This window comes from Theropithecus gelada, chromosome 6 (genome assembly GCF_003255815.1).
Source record: "Theropithecus gelada isolate Dixy chromosome 6, Tgel_1.0, whole genome shotgun sequence".
NCBI lineage: Eukaryota > Metazoa > Chordata > Mammalia > Primates > Cercopithecidae > Theropithecus > Theropithecus gelada.
The window spans coordinates 43,393,592-43,408,149 of NC_037673.1; the positions used below are offsets into that span (position 1 = coordinate 43,393,592).

At 38.4% G+C, this 14,558-nt stretch overlaps 1 protein-coding gene across 3 annotated transcripts in view; it reads right to left on the reverse strand.

The window, feature by feature from the left end:
• Positions 1–6,776: 6,776 nt before the first annotated feature.
• PAIP1 (poly(A) binding protein interacting protein 1) overlaps positions 6,777–14,558 on the reverse strand; it is a 32,157-nt gene continuing 24,375 nt past the window's right edge. For 2 of the 3 annotated variants that reach the window (XM_025387479.1, XM_025387478.1), the window contains exons 10-11: positions 10,322–10,415; positions 6,784–7,984 (exon numbers count right to left, since the gene is read on the reverse strand). In XM_025387479.1, the coding sequence (XP_025243264.1) occupies positions 7,891–7,984; positions 10,322–10,415 (188 nt within the window). In that variant the 3' untranslated portion in view covers positions 6,784–7,890. Of the gene's footprint in view, positions 7,985–10,321; positions 10,416–14,558 lie in introns of all 3 variants that reach the window. The other variant, XM_025387477.1, reaches the window with a different exon arrangement.

Here is a 14,558-nt window from a genome sequence, read left to right on the forward strand (position 1 = left end):
TGTCATCCAGGACTTTCATAGTCAGAGAGAAATTAATGCCTAGTTTCAAAGCTTCAAAGGACAGGCAGATTGTCTTGTGAAGGTCTAATGCAGCTAGTGACTTGAAGTTGAAACCAATGCTCATTTCCCTTTTCAAAATCCTAAGGCCCTTAAGAATTATGTTAAATCTACTCTGCCTGTGCTCAAGAAACAACAGAGCCTGGATGACAGCACATCTGTTTACAGTATGATTTACTGAATATTTTAAGCCCACTGTTGAAAATGACGTTCAGAATAATAGATTTCTTTTAAAATATTGCTACTTATTGACAATGCACCTGGTCATCTAAGAGCTCTGATGAGAATGTACAAGATTTATGTTGTCTTCATGCCTGCTAACACAGCATCCATTCTGCAGCCTATGAGTCAAGAAGTAATTTTGGTTTTCAAGTCTTATTATTTAAAAAATACATTTCGTGCGACTATAGCTGCCATACAGAGTGATTGTCTCTAATGGATCTGGGCAAAATCAATTGAAAACCTTTGGGAAAAAATTCACCATTCTAGATGCCATTAAGAACATTTGTGCTTCATGGGAGGAGGTCAAAATATCAACATTAAGAGGAGTTTGGAAGAAGTTTATTCCAATCCTCATGGTTGAGTTTGAGGGGTTCAGGTCTTTAGTGAAGGAAGTGACTGCAGATATGATGGAAACAGCAAGAGAACTAGAATGAGGAGCCTGAAGATGTGACTGAATTGCTGCAATCTCCTGATAAACCTTGAATGGATGAGTTGCTTTTTTGTTTGAGATGGAGTCTTGCTCTGTTATCCAGGCTGGAGTGCAGTGGCACAATCTCAGCTCACTGCAACCTCCGCCTGCTGGGTTCAAGCAATTCTCCTGTCTTAACCTCCCGAGTAGCTGGAACTGCAGGCATGCACCACCATGCCCGGCTAATTTTTTGTATTTTTGGTAGAGACGGGGTTTCACCATGCTGTCCAGGCTGGTCTCGAACTCCTGACCTTGTGACCCACCTGCCTCAGCCTCCCAAAGTACTGGGATTACAGGCGTGAGCCACGGCACCCTGCCTGAGTTGCTTCTTATGGGTTAGCAAAGAAAGTAATTTCTTGAAATGGAAACTACTCCTAGTGAAGATGCTGAGCATTGTTGACAAAAAAGGATTTTGAATATTACATAAACTTTGGTGATAAAACAGCAGCAGGGTTTAAGATGATTGACTCAAATTTTTAAAGAAGTTCTACTGTGATTAAAATGCTATCACACAGCATTGCATGCTAGATAAATCTTTCTTGAAAGGAAGAGGCAAACCTCATTGTTGGCTTATTTTAAGAAATTGCCACAGCTGTCCCAACCTTCAGCAACCACCACCTGAATCAGTCAACAGCCATCAACATTAGGGCAAGACCCTCCACCAGCAAGAAGATTACAATTCACTGAAGACTCATATGATCATTTGTATTTTCTAGCAATAAAGAATATTTAAATTAAGGTATGTACATTTAAAAAATATGCTTTTGCACACTTAATAGGCTACAGTATTGTATAAACATAACTTTTATACGTACTGGGAAACCAAAGAATTCTCAACTTACTTTATTGCAATATTTGCTTTATTGTGGTAGTCTGGAACGGAACTAGCAATATCTCCATGGTATACCTCTAATGAGCAGATTTAACCTAAGCTGAGAAAATATTTCCACTGAAGTTTGAAATTTAAGTACGTGTTAGTCAGGTAAAGTAGGGGGAAAAGTATTTCAAGCAGAGGTTAAGGTCCCTGTGTTAAGGCTGTGAGGCCCAAGGGAAAAGAGCTTTCCCTTTAAAAGGACTGAAAGAAAGCAAGTGTGGTTTAAGCATAGTTAGGGAGGAAACAGGCCTGAATGGGAGGGATTCCTGGAGTGGGATATAGAGGTAGGCAGGCAGACTACGGAACATTAGGGATTTATGGACTCAAAATTTATATTCTCTGACACCAAATTAGGAAAAAAAGAGGTCTCTATTTTTGGCCAAGTTGTGTTTTGTGTTTGTTTTTAAACAGCTTTATTGAGGTATAATTGTTTATTACAAGGTGTTTAAGTAGGCCAGGCCTGGTGGCTCACACCTGTAGTCCCAGCACTTTGGGAGGCCGAGGCAGGCGAACCACCTGAGGTCAGTAGTTTGAGACCAACCTGGCCAACATGGTGAAAACCCATCTCTACTAAAAATACAAAAATTAGCTGGGCATGGTGGCAGGCACCTGTAATCCCAGCGACTCAGGAGGCTGAGGCAGGAGAATTGCTTGAATCTGGAAGGGGGAGGTTGCAGTGAGCCAAGATCATGCCACTGCATTCCAGCCTGGGCGACAGAGCAAGACTCTATCTCAAAACAAAACAAAGTGAAACAAAAAAACAAGGAGTTTAAGCAAACGTGGCAGCACCACAGGATGGGGGCAACCTAAACCTCTAATTTACCTCCATTTTAAAAAGGCTGATATGCAAATTGATATCTTACATGAGGTGTAAATAAAGGCCTCCTTAGATGATCACATTTTCATTGACCTGTAACATCAGTTTGTATTATATAATGCTAACTTAAGTCCTTTTCCACCCCCACCTTTTACCTTCCAATGTCTAAGAACCTCCTATATAGAAATCCTGTCTACTACAGAGTTTTGTGATGCTATTTGTACATTAGAAAGATTCTTGGAACTGCGAAGTGGAGAAAGGATTATAGGATGCAAGGGTTGATATGGATAGCCCAGTAGAAGGCTTTTGAAAAAGCAACAGTAGAGATCATGGCAGCTTGGACGCAGGACCCGGGCAGTGAAGATGACGAGCACAGCTCCAAGAAATATGTAGGAGACTGACTCTATATTTGGTGATGGTTGAACTTTGGGGCTAAGGGAGGGGTAGGAGTCATAGGCAATGCCAGGGTTTCTGGTTGGGACAAGTGGATAGGTGGCAGTGCTACTGATGAGGGGGATGTTAAAAGGAAGAGCAAATTTAGTGATAGCATGATTTAAATTTTGTTAGTTCACGTGGTGGAAATGGTAAATTAGTAAAGGTCTGCAATCAGGAGATAGAAACAAATCTGGAGGTCACTGGCTGATAGCTGCTAACTGAAACTACAGGAGAGGATGACATAGTCCAAGACTATTGTGACACGAGAAAATGTTTAGGACTGAACTTTGAAGAACACTAGTATGTACAGATTAGGTAAAGGAAGAGAAGCCCACAAAAGCATTGATGAGGAACAGCATAAAGATAGAAAGCAAGTTAACTGTGTCCTAAATGCCTAGAGGTTTATTCTTTTTCTTTTTTGAGACAGAGTCTCACTCTGTCACCCAGGCTAGAGTGCAGTGGTGCAATCTCGGCTCACTGCAAGCTCCGCCTCCCAGGTTCATGCCATTCTCCTGCCTCAGCTTCCTGAGTAGCTGGGACTACAGGTGCCCCCCACCATGCCCGGCTAATTTTTTGCATTTTTAGTAGAGACAGGGTTTCACCGTGTTAGCCAGGATGGTCTCGATCTCCTGACCTCATGATCCGCCTGCCTCGGCCTTCGGCCCCCCAAAGTGCTGGGATTACAGGTGTGAGCCACCATGCCCGGCCTGAGGTTTTCAATTTTAGTGTCACTTAACAATGTCACATGTTGCCATAGGATAAGCTAAGAATGAAGTCTCTCCAGAACTTGGTGACATAGAGGTCATTGGTGACTCTAGTGAGGGCCACTGTATATACTGGGGGCAGGAGCCATAGTGGGTTTTAAGCGCAAATAGGAGGCAAGGACATGGAAAACATGGGAAGACACTTGAGAAGTCCGACTGTGAAGCAGAGATAGGACTGTGGTTGGAGAGAAATATGAGAAGCAGATTTCTTCTGATGAGAATGGCGTGTTCAACAATCCATGGAAAGAGCGAATGGAGAAAGAGAGGAAAAATACAGACCAAGTAACAACAGACTCCATGAGAGAACGAGAGGAGATAGGATTCCAGCACATGTTGAATAACTGGCCTTTAATAAGAGGAGGGATTCTTCCTGTACAGGAAGAGGAGGGATGAAGTGAATGCAGATGCATTTGTGTACATGGGTATCACGTTTTTTTGTTTCCCTGCGAAGTAATTAGTTACGGGGTGAAAAAGCCTTTAGAGTGAAAAGGGTTTGAAATAGTTACAGAAGGATTGAAGAGAAGTACATTAAGATTGTTGGCAGTACTGACAGCCTAACTCAATGTGCTGAACATGAATTTACAGTGATAAAAACCTACCAGAAACATGACCTCCAGCTGCAAGGATGCAGAAGTAGTGTTGGGTTCATCCAGGGCTGGTATTTTGCCAGGCTGACACAATACAGCAGCAGCATACGTGAGCTTAAATTATTTACATCTGCTGAAGTCTAGTCCGCCAAACATCACCAGGCTCAAGCCTGTCTTCTGACAAAATCATTTATTGATTTGCAAGCAAGGGAACCAGAAGCAGCAAAGATGGTGCATTCCACAAAAGGGCAGGGGGTGCCATCTTTGGTAAGGTTTGGGTTCCCAATGTAGGGTTCTGAGCAAGCTATAAGGGAAAGGAGACCAGTTCTGGGTTGGATGCTATTTTTGTAGCAAGATTAGATGTGAGAATTAACTAGGGTGCTGCAATGAGGTGAGGGCAAGTTTAGCAACTGGATATCCCCAGTAGTAGATGGGTTATAGCAAAGTAAGTCTAAGGGTGTCATAGCCAGCAAAGCAGTGGTCACATAAGGAGGGAGTCATGATGGTATTTTATAGCTGCTGCAGGACCCAACAATTTCATGTTAACGTTGCAGCTGCCTTTATCTGCCTGTCCCCCTGACAGTCAGTGGTGGAGCTTTTTTTTTTCAGTTTAAGCCACTTTTTGAGTCCTAGAGTTTACTTTCATACCAAACATCCTCCTCTCATTAAATGTGAATGATTTTTCCCCCTAAAGTACAACTTAATCCATATGCATCTGTCCTCCCTAAAGATTTAATAAAGTACCTAATTATAGAATTAAGCTTGCTTTCTGGCAAGACCCAGCCTAGAGTGAACTTCAAGTTTCTTAGACCATCCCCCAATCACCAAACCAAAGCCCAAATCCTATCACAGGTTCTTTCTAACACACTCTTAGTGATGCACCCCACAACTCCCACAAGGTGTATGTTCTTCACTGCAACAATAAGCTCAGGCTGGGCGAGGTGGCTCACACCTGTAATCCCAGCACTTTGGGAGGTCCAGATGGGCAAATCATCTGAGGTTGGCAGCTCGAGGCCAACCTGGCCAACCTAGAGAAATCCAGTCTCTACTAAAAATACAAAATTAGCTGGGCATGGTAGTGCATGCCTGTAATCCCAGCTACTTGAGAGGCTGAGGCAGGAGAATTGCTTGAACCCGGTAGGTGGAGGTTGAGGTGAGCTGAGATCACGCCACTGCACTCCAGCCTGGGCAACAAGAACAATACTCTGCCGCAAAAAACAAAAAAAAGCAAACAAAAACAAAACCCAATAAGCTCAACATGTTCAGGTACAGGTGTGTTCCTGGTAGTCTACGGCTGGAGAGCATTAACAACATAAAGACAGAGGGTCAGAGTTGATGACATGACTTCTAGGTTAAGACCAATATTTGCGTTTTGTTGCCAGACACAAGATTATATTTACTAGCAGCTCTGTGTCCTTGCTCATTGGAAAATGATCTTTCCTCAAGACTTACTGACATGTTTCTATTTAAGGCATGACAATTCTAAAGGCCAACAATTGTGGACAGGGGCAACTCTTCCTTTCATTATGTACTGTTGTAGTCAATTATGCAAAGTCTGGTCAACCAAAGACCACCAGGCTCAAGCCATCAGTTTTAAAATATGGCCACATGCTCCTTGATGGCCTCCTATCTGATATGGTTTTAGTGAGTCCCTTAGGACCAAGAGAATATAATGGAACTAATGCCGTATAACTTCCAAATGCAGCTGCTTTCTGGGTCTTTTGAAATGGCCCTTCAGAATCCAGGCAACATGCTGTTAGAAGTCCAAGCTACATGGACAAGTGTATACAATTCTGGTGAACCATTCCAATCTAGTCTTGGCTTTAAGTCATCTCAGTACCATGAATCCAGATGATTATAGCTCTCAGATGTTCAAATTACCCTCAGCCCTTAGTTTTCCTTGCCTAGGCCTCAGACATCATAGAATAGAGAAAAGCCATCCCCATTGTACTCTCTCCAAGTTCCTGAACCATATAAGTCCACGAGCATAATAAAATGATTGTTTTAAGACGCTAGGTTTCTGTGCTTTTTTAAAAATTAAGCGTCAGTAATACCGGGAACAGATACTGATTTTGTTGGTAGCTACTGTGAGTAGAGCAAATACTGGATGGTTACTCACAGAGCAGCTGCTAGAAGTTTCAAGTATATGTAGTTAGCATTCCTTGTCCCTGGTCTAAGGTACCACCCCTTCTCTACACGTCCTCTCCCTCCAATATTATAGTCAGTGCTATCTTTAGAGAACTGCAGATTATGTTAATAGCTGCCATGTTACAGGAGCCATTTTGAAAAAAATATTTATTACTACAACTTCTGAAAACCACAATTACATACATATTTCCTTTACAGAAGGAATTTTAAAGTTTTAATGTCTTATATTTGCTAGTTTTTCAAGGTAGACTTGTTAATGAATTCTTATTCAGAGAATGAATAAAATATCTTCAGATTTGATTTCAAACCATTAAGTAAATTCATTATGTCATATAAACAAGTTCAACAGCAAATTATTTAAAATACCAGATACTACTTCAAAAATTTAGAGGAAACAGAACTATTTAAGCTTTATTTTCAAAGTCTAATTTTAATTCAGACTGAACAAACAAGCAGAAAAGTGAGAAAGCTAACTGTATTAGCAGACACAGATGTACCAAATGTAAAACAGTGGGTTATTAACAGAACTATTTACATGCATATTTACAAGCAATCCTTTTGTACATAGTTTTATTTTTAGTTAGCTGGAAAAAGATCTGACATTAGGTAAAAATATTATTTATTAGGGCTGAGGTGGTACCACCTTATAGTAAAAGTATTAGAAAAGTGACCCTCAAGGTGTATCAATTATAAAGCAGATGAAAACTTGAATGACAAATATCTAGTAAAATTCTCTAGTAAAAAAGTCGATGCAACCCATGCTACAAAATAAAAGTGAGAAAGCCATATAAATAAAGCAGAATAATGTTCTAGGCTTTAAAGTAATGAATTTGGTCAGTTGAGAAAACAAAACAAAACAAAAAAAAAACAATTCTAGAATTGGAATAAATCTTCAGTGAAGTCTTGGTTGTTTAGTTGGGAGTTCACCAAGTTAGGGTTTTTTCCCCCCGCCGCCCCATGACATTTAAAAAGCCCCTGGTATCAAATAGCATCTGCATATGTAAGTCAGTTGTTGATACATTCCAAGACTTTAGTGCTAAAGATTTTCAAGATTATGATTCATATTGGAAATTCAATTCATTGGGACACTAAACGTAAAAACTAAAATGAAAGCCATAATACTCCTACCTAAAAAAGGATGCTACATTTTTGCAGTAATATGTATTTCCAGACGAAGACTTTTTCTCCTCAAGAAAAGTAGAATTTAAAGGATAAGCATCTAACCAACTAGCAAAATTTTCAACATTTCATTTATTTCAAAATCGATTTTATTGCAGCCAAAACAGTAGAATTAACTGTACATAATAAACTATTTTATATATATACACATTTTAAGTTATAGGGAATAAAGTTTATTTTGGCAGATAGTGTTAAACAAAATTAAAGTTGCATACATTAGTAACATAACTCAACATCCTTAATTTGGTATAGGTGTTACACATTTTCTTGCTCTCCTGTGTTCTGCTAAATCACCATACCTAAACTGCTTTATAAAACTGATATGCTGAAATTTAACTTTACTGTTTTCGCTTACGCTCTGATTCCAAACAAAACTTTTCATAAGCTTCTTCTATCTCTGGGTCCATCTCATCATCAATATCATCCAAGTATCTGTAAAAGCAAAGATGATTCATAAGAGTGTAAGGTTTTTCAATTCAGAAAATAAGATGCTAAACATGAAAAAAAAATGTAATACAATTTTCCTAGACTGAGTTATATAGAACACAAGCCTAACTTTAGAATTACATTAATGGCAGTCTTTGGACAACCAAATGCTTAATTTGATAGGTAAAAATTTACAGATTCTGAGTCCCTTGTATCTGAAATTACAGTGAAGCATATATATACTTTTAGACATAAGTTAAATTCTGTAACTTGAAAGTTAATCAAAGGCTTGACATATAAACTTGGGGCTCAAGATTGATATTAATAAATTTACCTTACCAATAAACAATTAGAATATAACTATTAATAGAACATAATTTCAAATATGCCATTCACCTCTAGTGATGCACTAATATTTTATGTCTACTTAATAACAGAAAGTGCTATTCCTGCTATGATTTCTGCTGGGTTATTCCCATGATGACAATTTAGTCACATTCCCGTTTATTTGGAATCAGATTTTCATAGGACGCTACTTTTGAGATCATCTATTCCAGATTTTTTTTCAACTATTAGGTAGTTTAAAATGGTGGAAAGCAAGGTTTCCCATAGTTAATTACAGGGGGAAAGATTTAAAGTGTACAATTAAGGATTTAATCTACACATTCTTACTGAATGTCCATAGCCATCTTAAAAAGATATGCATTATGATCATCTTCATTTTGGAGATGGAAAATAGAAAGACTCTGGAAGGTTAAATGAACAATGTAAAATTTTAAGTGTGTGGCGGGCCCAGAATTTGACTCCAGGTCTTACCCCCTTTTCTATGCTTTTCCTCCACAACATGATTCTATCTACACCTTCCCCACCCCTCCAATAATCCAATCCCTTCCACCTACAAGCATGAAAAAACAATCTTGCCAATCCTACCAACTGCTGATGAGTTCTTTTCTGTTTCTTCCCCATTTCTAATACAGGGCAATGTGTTTAAATAACCATGAGCTCTTTAGGGCAAGAGAATATGATGCTTACCAAACAAACTTAAGAGGATAACCTGAAGTTCAATGCCAAGAACAACTTTATCTTCCAGCGGTATACCCAGGTAGACGGAACTTTCCTAGTTACGCCTGGGTCCTTAAATCCCTGTATTTTTTTGTTTTCTATTAAACTAGGATATAGAAGTATGGCAACAATTGTATTTCTAGATCTCAAACTGACCCATAATTAAAATATCACTAGAATAAAAGTGGTTCACTTTTTAAAAAAATCTACAACACAGGAGATGAGATATAAAAAAAAAAAAATAAGTTCAAGATATAATTTATTCCCTCCCATCTCCTACTTAGGAAGAAAAGAAACTAAGTAGCTTGTCCAAATATACACAAGTTGTTAACGGAATTGGGACTAAACCTCACAAGTTCCTGGTCCTTCTATAAGAAAATATAGTGCAATCTGATGGTAATTGAGTAATATGTTAAAGGGATCTTTAATTACAAAGAGTGGCAGGTGAAGAAACAGATATAAAAACAGTCCTATAATTAACATCTTATCAGTTCAAACATTTTTACATAGTAATCTGTTTTCTGTACTCTTATCCTTTAATAGCTAAGATTTGAGCCATCTACTGTGTGCCAGAAGGCTAAGTATTTATGTATTCTCATGTAGTTTTCCAAAAAAAAAAAAAAAAAAAGACTCAAGGACAGGTACTACTATTCTTATTTTATAGACGGAGAAGCAGACACAGAAGTTGCCCACGATCTTACAGTACGTTTTAGAACTTCTTGAAGTCTAGATACAATAGAATCTATTTTAAAAAAATAATTATGCTTAGGCATACTATATTTTAATGGTTATTTTCCTCAACTATACATTTTTCAGAACTAGTCTGTGAGTTAATACAATTTTCTGAAAATTTTTAACACATAACCACTACCACATAGCACTATCAAATCAAAATATCAAAATGCCTTTTTTTTTTTTGAGACAGAGTCTAGCTCTGTCTCCCAAGCTGGAGTGTGCAGTGGCAAGATCTCAGCTCACTGCAACCTCTGCCTCCCAAGTTCGAGCAATTCTCGTGCCTCAGCCTCCCGAGTAGCTGTGATTCTGTGATCCTGGCTAATTTTTGTATTTTTAGTAGAGACAGGGTTTCGCCATGTTGGCCAGGCTGGTCTTGAACTGGCCTCAAGTGATCTGCCCTCCTCAGCCTCCCAAAGTGTTGCGATTACAGGCGTGAGCGACTGCGCCTGGCCCCAGACACCATTCTTTCATGAGCTACTTTGTCTAATCTCCACCTACAAATCAGACATGGAAATTTCACGAAGTTAGTAAGTAAACTAAACTTACGGATCACCAGCCCCGGATAAATCTGTTCCATTTTCTTCATAATCTGGAAAAAAGTCCTCTCTTTCAAGTAATTCTTGATATTTCTCTTGGTAATCTGTAAGACAACATAGGAGAAAAACTAAATGCTGAAAAAATATCACATGAAATGACCAATCACCCCTAAATGTTTTTAAATATTATGACTTTTGCCCCCCTGCATGCTCAGAAATCTTAAAGTAATTACATAAAGTACCATAAATATAAGTTGGAAATCAAAGCCATTGTAGGTGATGTACATTCATGGCCAATGTGTACTGTTTACATTCTCTACTGCTGCTTTCCATCAGACAGAATAATGGTTATATAACTGTTGGGGAAGAACAGTTCTTCCATACTCCTGTTTTTCCTTTCATTGGAAAGATATTAATCAAATATTACTGGTTTCCAGCTCCCCCTGAACTCCTCCACAAGGAAGTAAAGAAAGCTATCTGGTAAAGTAAGCAGGTAACAGCAAATGGTCTCTGTTGCTCAGATGAGGTTAACCTACCAAAAGTTTTGACAATGGGTGATTTTCCTTCCCTTTCTTCCCAGAGAGATGGGGAAGGCAGCTACCTGGTAAATGTTTCAGCTCTGCCAACTTTCCCTTCATTGGATCCTCCAAAGTAATACCGGTGATATCACAGCTATCTGCCAATTATCTTAGGAAGAGTTACTGGGTACCTTTTAAGGAAAGTATTTCTTTATGAAGTCCTAACCTCTGAATAAAAAAAAAATGAATCCATATATATTAAGACTAGTTATCTTATAATTAGTTTCTTATGAACAGAAGCCAATGGAAATTTTGCAATTATGTTAGACTGTGTAAAAGCCATGTTTTTCCAAGACTGTGTCAGTCTGTATAAAACTCCAACTCCAGCTTCAAGGGCTAGGGACATGCTGATACATGTCAATTTTGACAATTTAGAGACAGTTTTAACAATAAAACCTTCCTGCTACAAATGCTTCAGGTACTAGCTAAGACATTCTTTTAAATGTATAGATGAGTTCACAGAAAAGAAAAACCAAGTCATCAGGTCACAAATGAAGAAGGAACTGAAAGCCATACATAAACTGCAGCTGCTGCAGCTGGGAGGCTGACAGGTGATGTCGGTCTCAGTAACTAAGGGGCTTGGATTTTAAAACCCACAGAAAGTCAGAAAGCAAGGTCTTGGGCCCCATGTGAAACAGGAAGATGAAATCCATGCTCCATGCCCACCTCACCTGCACAAACTTGGGGCCCTCAAAAGGCTAGTATCTTAAACAAAAGGAGAATCAGGAAAAAACCCCAAAAATATCTCAGTGGCGTTTTATCTAAGCGAGACAGCAGGAAAGCTTGGTCGTCTCTGCCTGGGTTTGGAGTAGGGACAGAGCACTTTGTAGAAACTGGTTCTCCAGAGAATTTTTAACAATGGGCCTGCACCTCAAATTCCTACTACCTACATAAAGAACCCCTATGACAAGAAAATAAAAAATTTGTCCAAGTCAGTGATACGTACTCTGTGGCTCCTGGCAGAAGCAAATGTAAAACCATTTTGGATAGAGGTTCCTATAATCCAAGTCATAGTGTTTTTCATGAGGAAAAAAAAAAAAAAAAAGACAAAGCACTGAAGCATTCAATCAGGGTCATATTAATATGAAACTTCAAATGGTTTAAGAAAAAAAAAATGTGTGGACAAGGTCAGGAATTCAAGACCGGCCTGACCAACATGGTGAAACCCTGTCTCTACTTAAAAAAAAAAAATACAAAATTAGCCGGGTGTGGTGGTGCACACCTGGAATCCCAGCTACTCGGGAGGCTGAGGCAGAAGAATTGCTTGAACCCAGGAGGTGGAGGTTGCAGTGAGCTGAGGTCGTGTCACTGCACCCCAGCCTGGGTAACAGAGTGAGACTCCGTCTCTAAAAAACAAAAGAAAAAAAGAAAAAAAAGTGTGTGGAAAGAGCACAAATGATAAAGCAAATAACCGTTAACAAAAAGTACACCTGGGTAAAAGGTATTCCTTGTACAATTTTACTTTTGTAACTTTTCTGTAAGTTTGAAATCATTTCCAACTAAAAGTTTAAGAAAGACAGTTAAGGCAAAAATTTTATGTGTGATGATCAGAAATAACAAGGGTTATAATTAAGATGATAAAACAAAAATATAAAACAGAAGTAAGCATGTTTAGAATGAGAAAAATTAACTTGAAACTGAGAAAAGGTCAAGATTATTTGAACAAAATGAAGAAACAAAATTCAGCTTGATTTTTATGTAAAACTAAGATTTCATTTACTTTCATGAAGTACAGGAGATTTAAAAACCCTTAAGAAAAAGAAACAGATTTATATTGGCTGTCTATATTACTTCTTTTCCTTGAAAAGAAACTGAAAAACCAAACTGAATTTCTGTAAATCAAACAGTACTAGAAACAAACAGGTTAGACAAAAACAATCAAAATAAATCAAGGTAATTTTTAAGAGTAAGAGGAAAGATTTGTCTTACTAGACATAGCAAGATTCACAGTAAGGTAAAAATAATTAAGTGTAGTATTGGCATAGAAAGAGATTAACAGAAAAAAAGATTCACACAAACACAGGAATAAGACACAATTTTATAGAAGAGTTACATGGTATACAACAAAGGGGGCTTATTATAACTAGGAAAGGAAGGATGGCTTAATACCTATTGTTGAGACAACAGGCAATGGAAAAGATACTTAATTCCTATGATATCCTCCTATATAAAAATTGCACTGGTAGATTAAAGACCTAAATATAAAAAGCAACAATGATTTTTAGAAGCAAATAGAAGTGGTAAGGAAACTTTCTTTTTTTTTTTTTTGAGACGGAGTCTCACTATGTCGCCCAGGCTGGAGTGCAGTGGCCGGATCTCAGTTCACTGCAAGCTCCGCCTCCGGGGTTTACGCCATTCTCCTGCCTCAGCCTCCCGAGTAGCTGGGACTACAGGCGCCCGCCACCTCGCCCGGCTAGTTTTTTGTATTTTTTAGTAGAGACGGGGTTTCACCGGGTGAGCCAGCATGGTCTCGATCTGCTGACCTCGTGATCCGCCCGTCTCGGCCTCCCAAAGTGCTGGGATTACAGGCTTGAGCCACCGCGCCCGGCCAAACCACAGAAAGTAGAAACAAGACTGAAATTTTGTTTACATTAAAACTCAAAGGTTCTACATGACAAGACATTACAAACAAAATGCAAAGACAGCCAAATACTAAGAGAAAGAAGGTAACCGAAACCCTCAGCTAAGAATCACTTTTTTCTAGACTACACAAGTAATTACAAAGCAGTAAGACAAATGATCCAACAGAAATATGAGCAAAGAGTATAAGCAGGCAATTCTCAAAGAAAGAAATCAAAAAGGTCAACAGGAACAAGAAAACTTCAATATAACTTGTCAGGAAAATAAAGTGTCAGCAAGATAGAATTTCATACAATCTGATGGATAAAAATTAAGTTTAATAAAAAGTATTGCCAAAGATGAGGAGCAGGAACCCTCATGTGCTGCTGATGGGAATGTTAAGTGGCATAATCATGCTGGAAAACAATTTAGTAACATTTAGTGAAGTTTAAGATGCCCATAACGTATAACTTAATTCTACTCCCTTGCCCTAAAGAAACTTCTTTGTGCTAGAGACACAGGACAGTCAATGCTTGGAATCCGGAGGAAACAAATGAAAAAATTCCAACCATAAGCTGGTTGCAGTTTGTACCAAATGGGAAAAATTTCTCTTCCTCACTCTACAGTCCCATCTATTACAATTAAGGCAATCTTTCTATAAATGATCCTCTTCTGGAAGAGGAAATGTGCAGAGATTTCGATTTTAATTAATTCTCACACACCAAGTATTAATGAAATGTGTAATTCTTCATGTCGACAAGTATTAACCCATATTAATATATGTTGCTGACTATGTGGTGAACTAGAACCGTCTTTCCCCTCCATCTAATCACCTGAAAATTTAAGATTATAAAAAAATGTTTGAGGAAATATAAAATTAAAATAGTTGCATTTAATTGAGAATCCTTCCCATCCTCTGTTGTTAGGTGACAAGACATTATATGTGGAATCAGACTTTCATTTGAAATGGTTCAAGTGGTCACTATGAAGAGCATTCTATATTAGACAAACCATTACACTGGTATTTTAGAATGATGTGAAGACATCAAAAAGTTATAATTTTGTGCTGGTGAGGATGTGGTTTTCTGTAAATTTACTACTTTACCACAC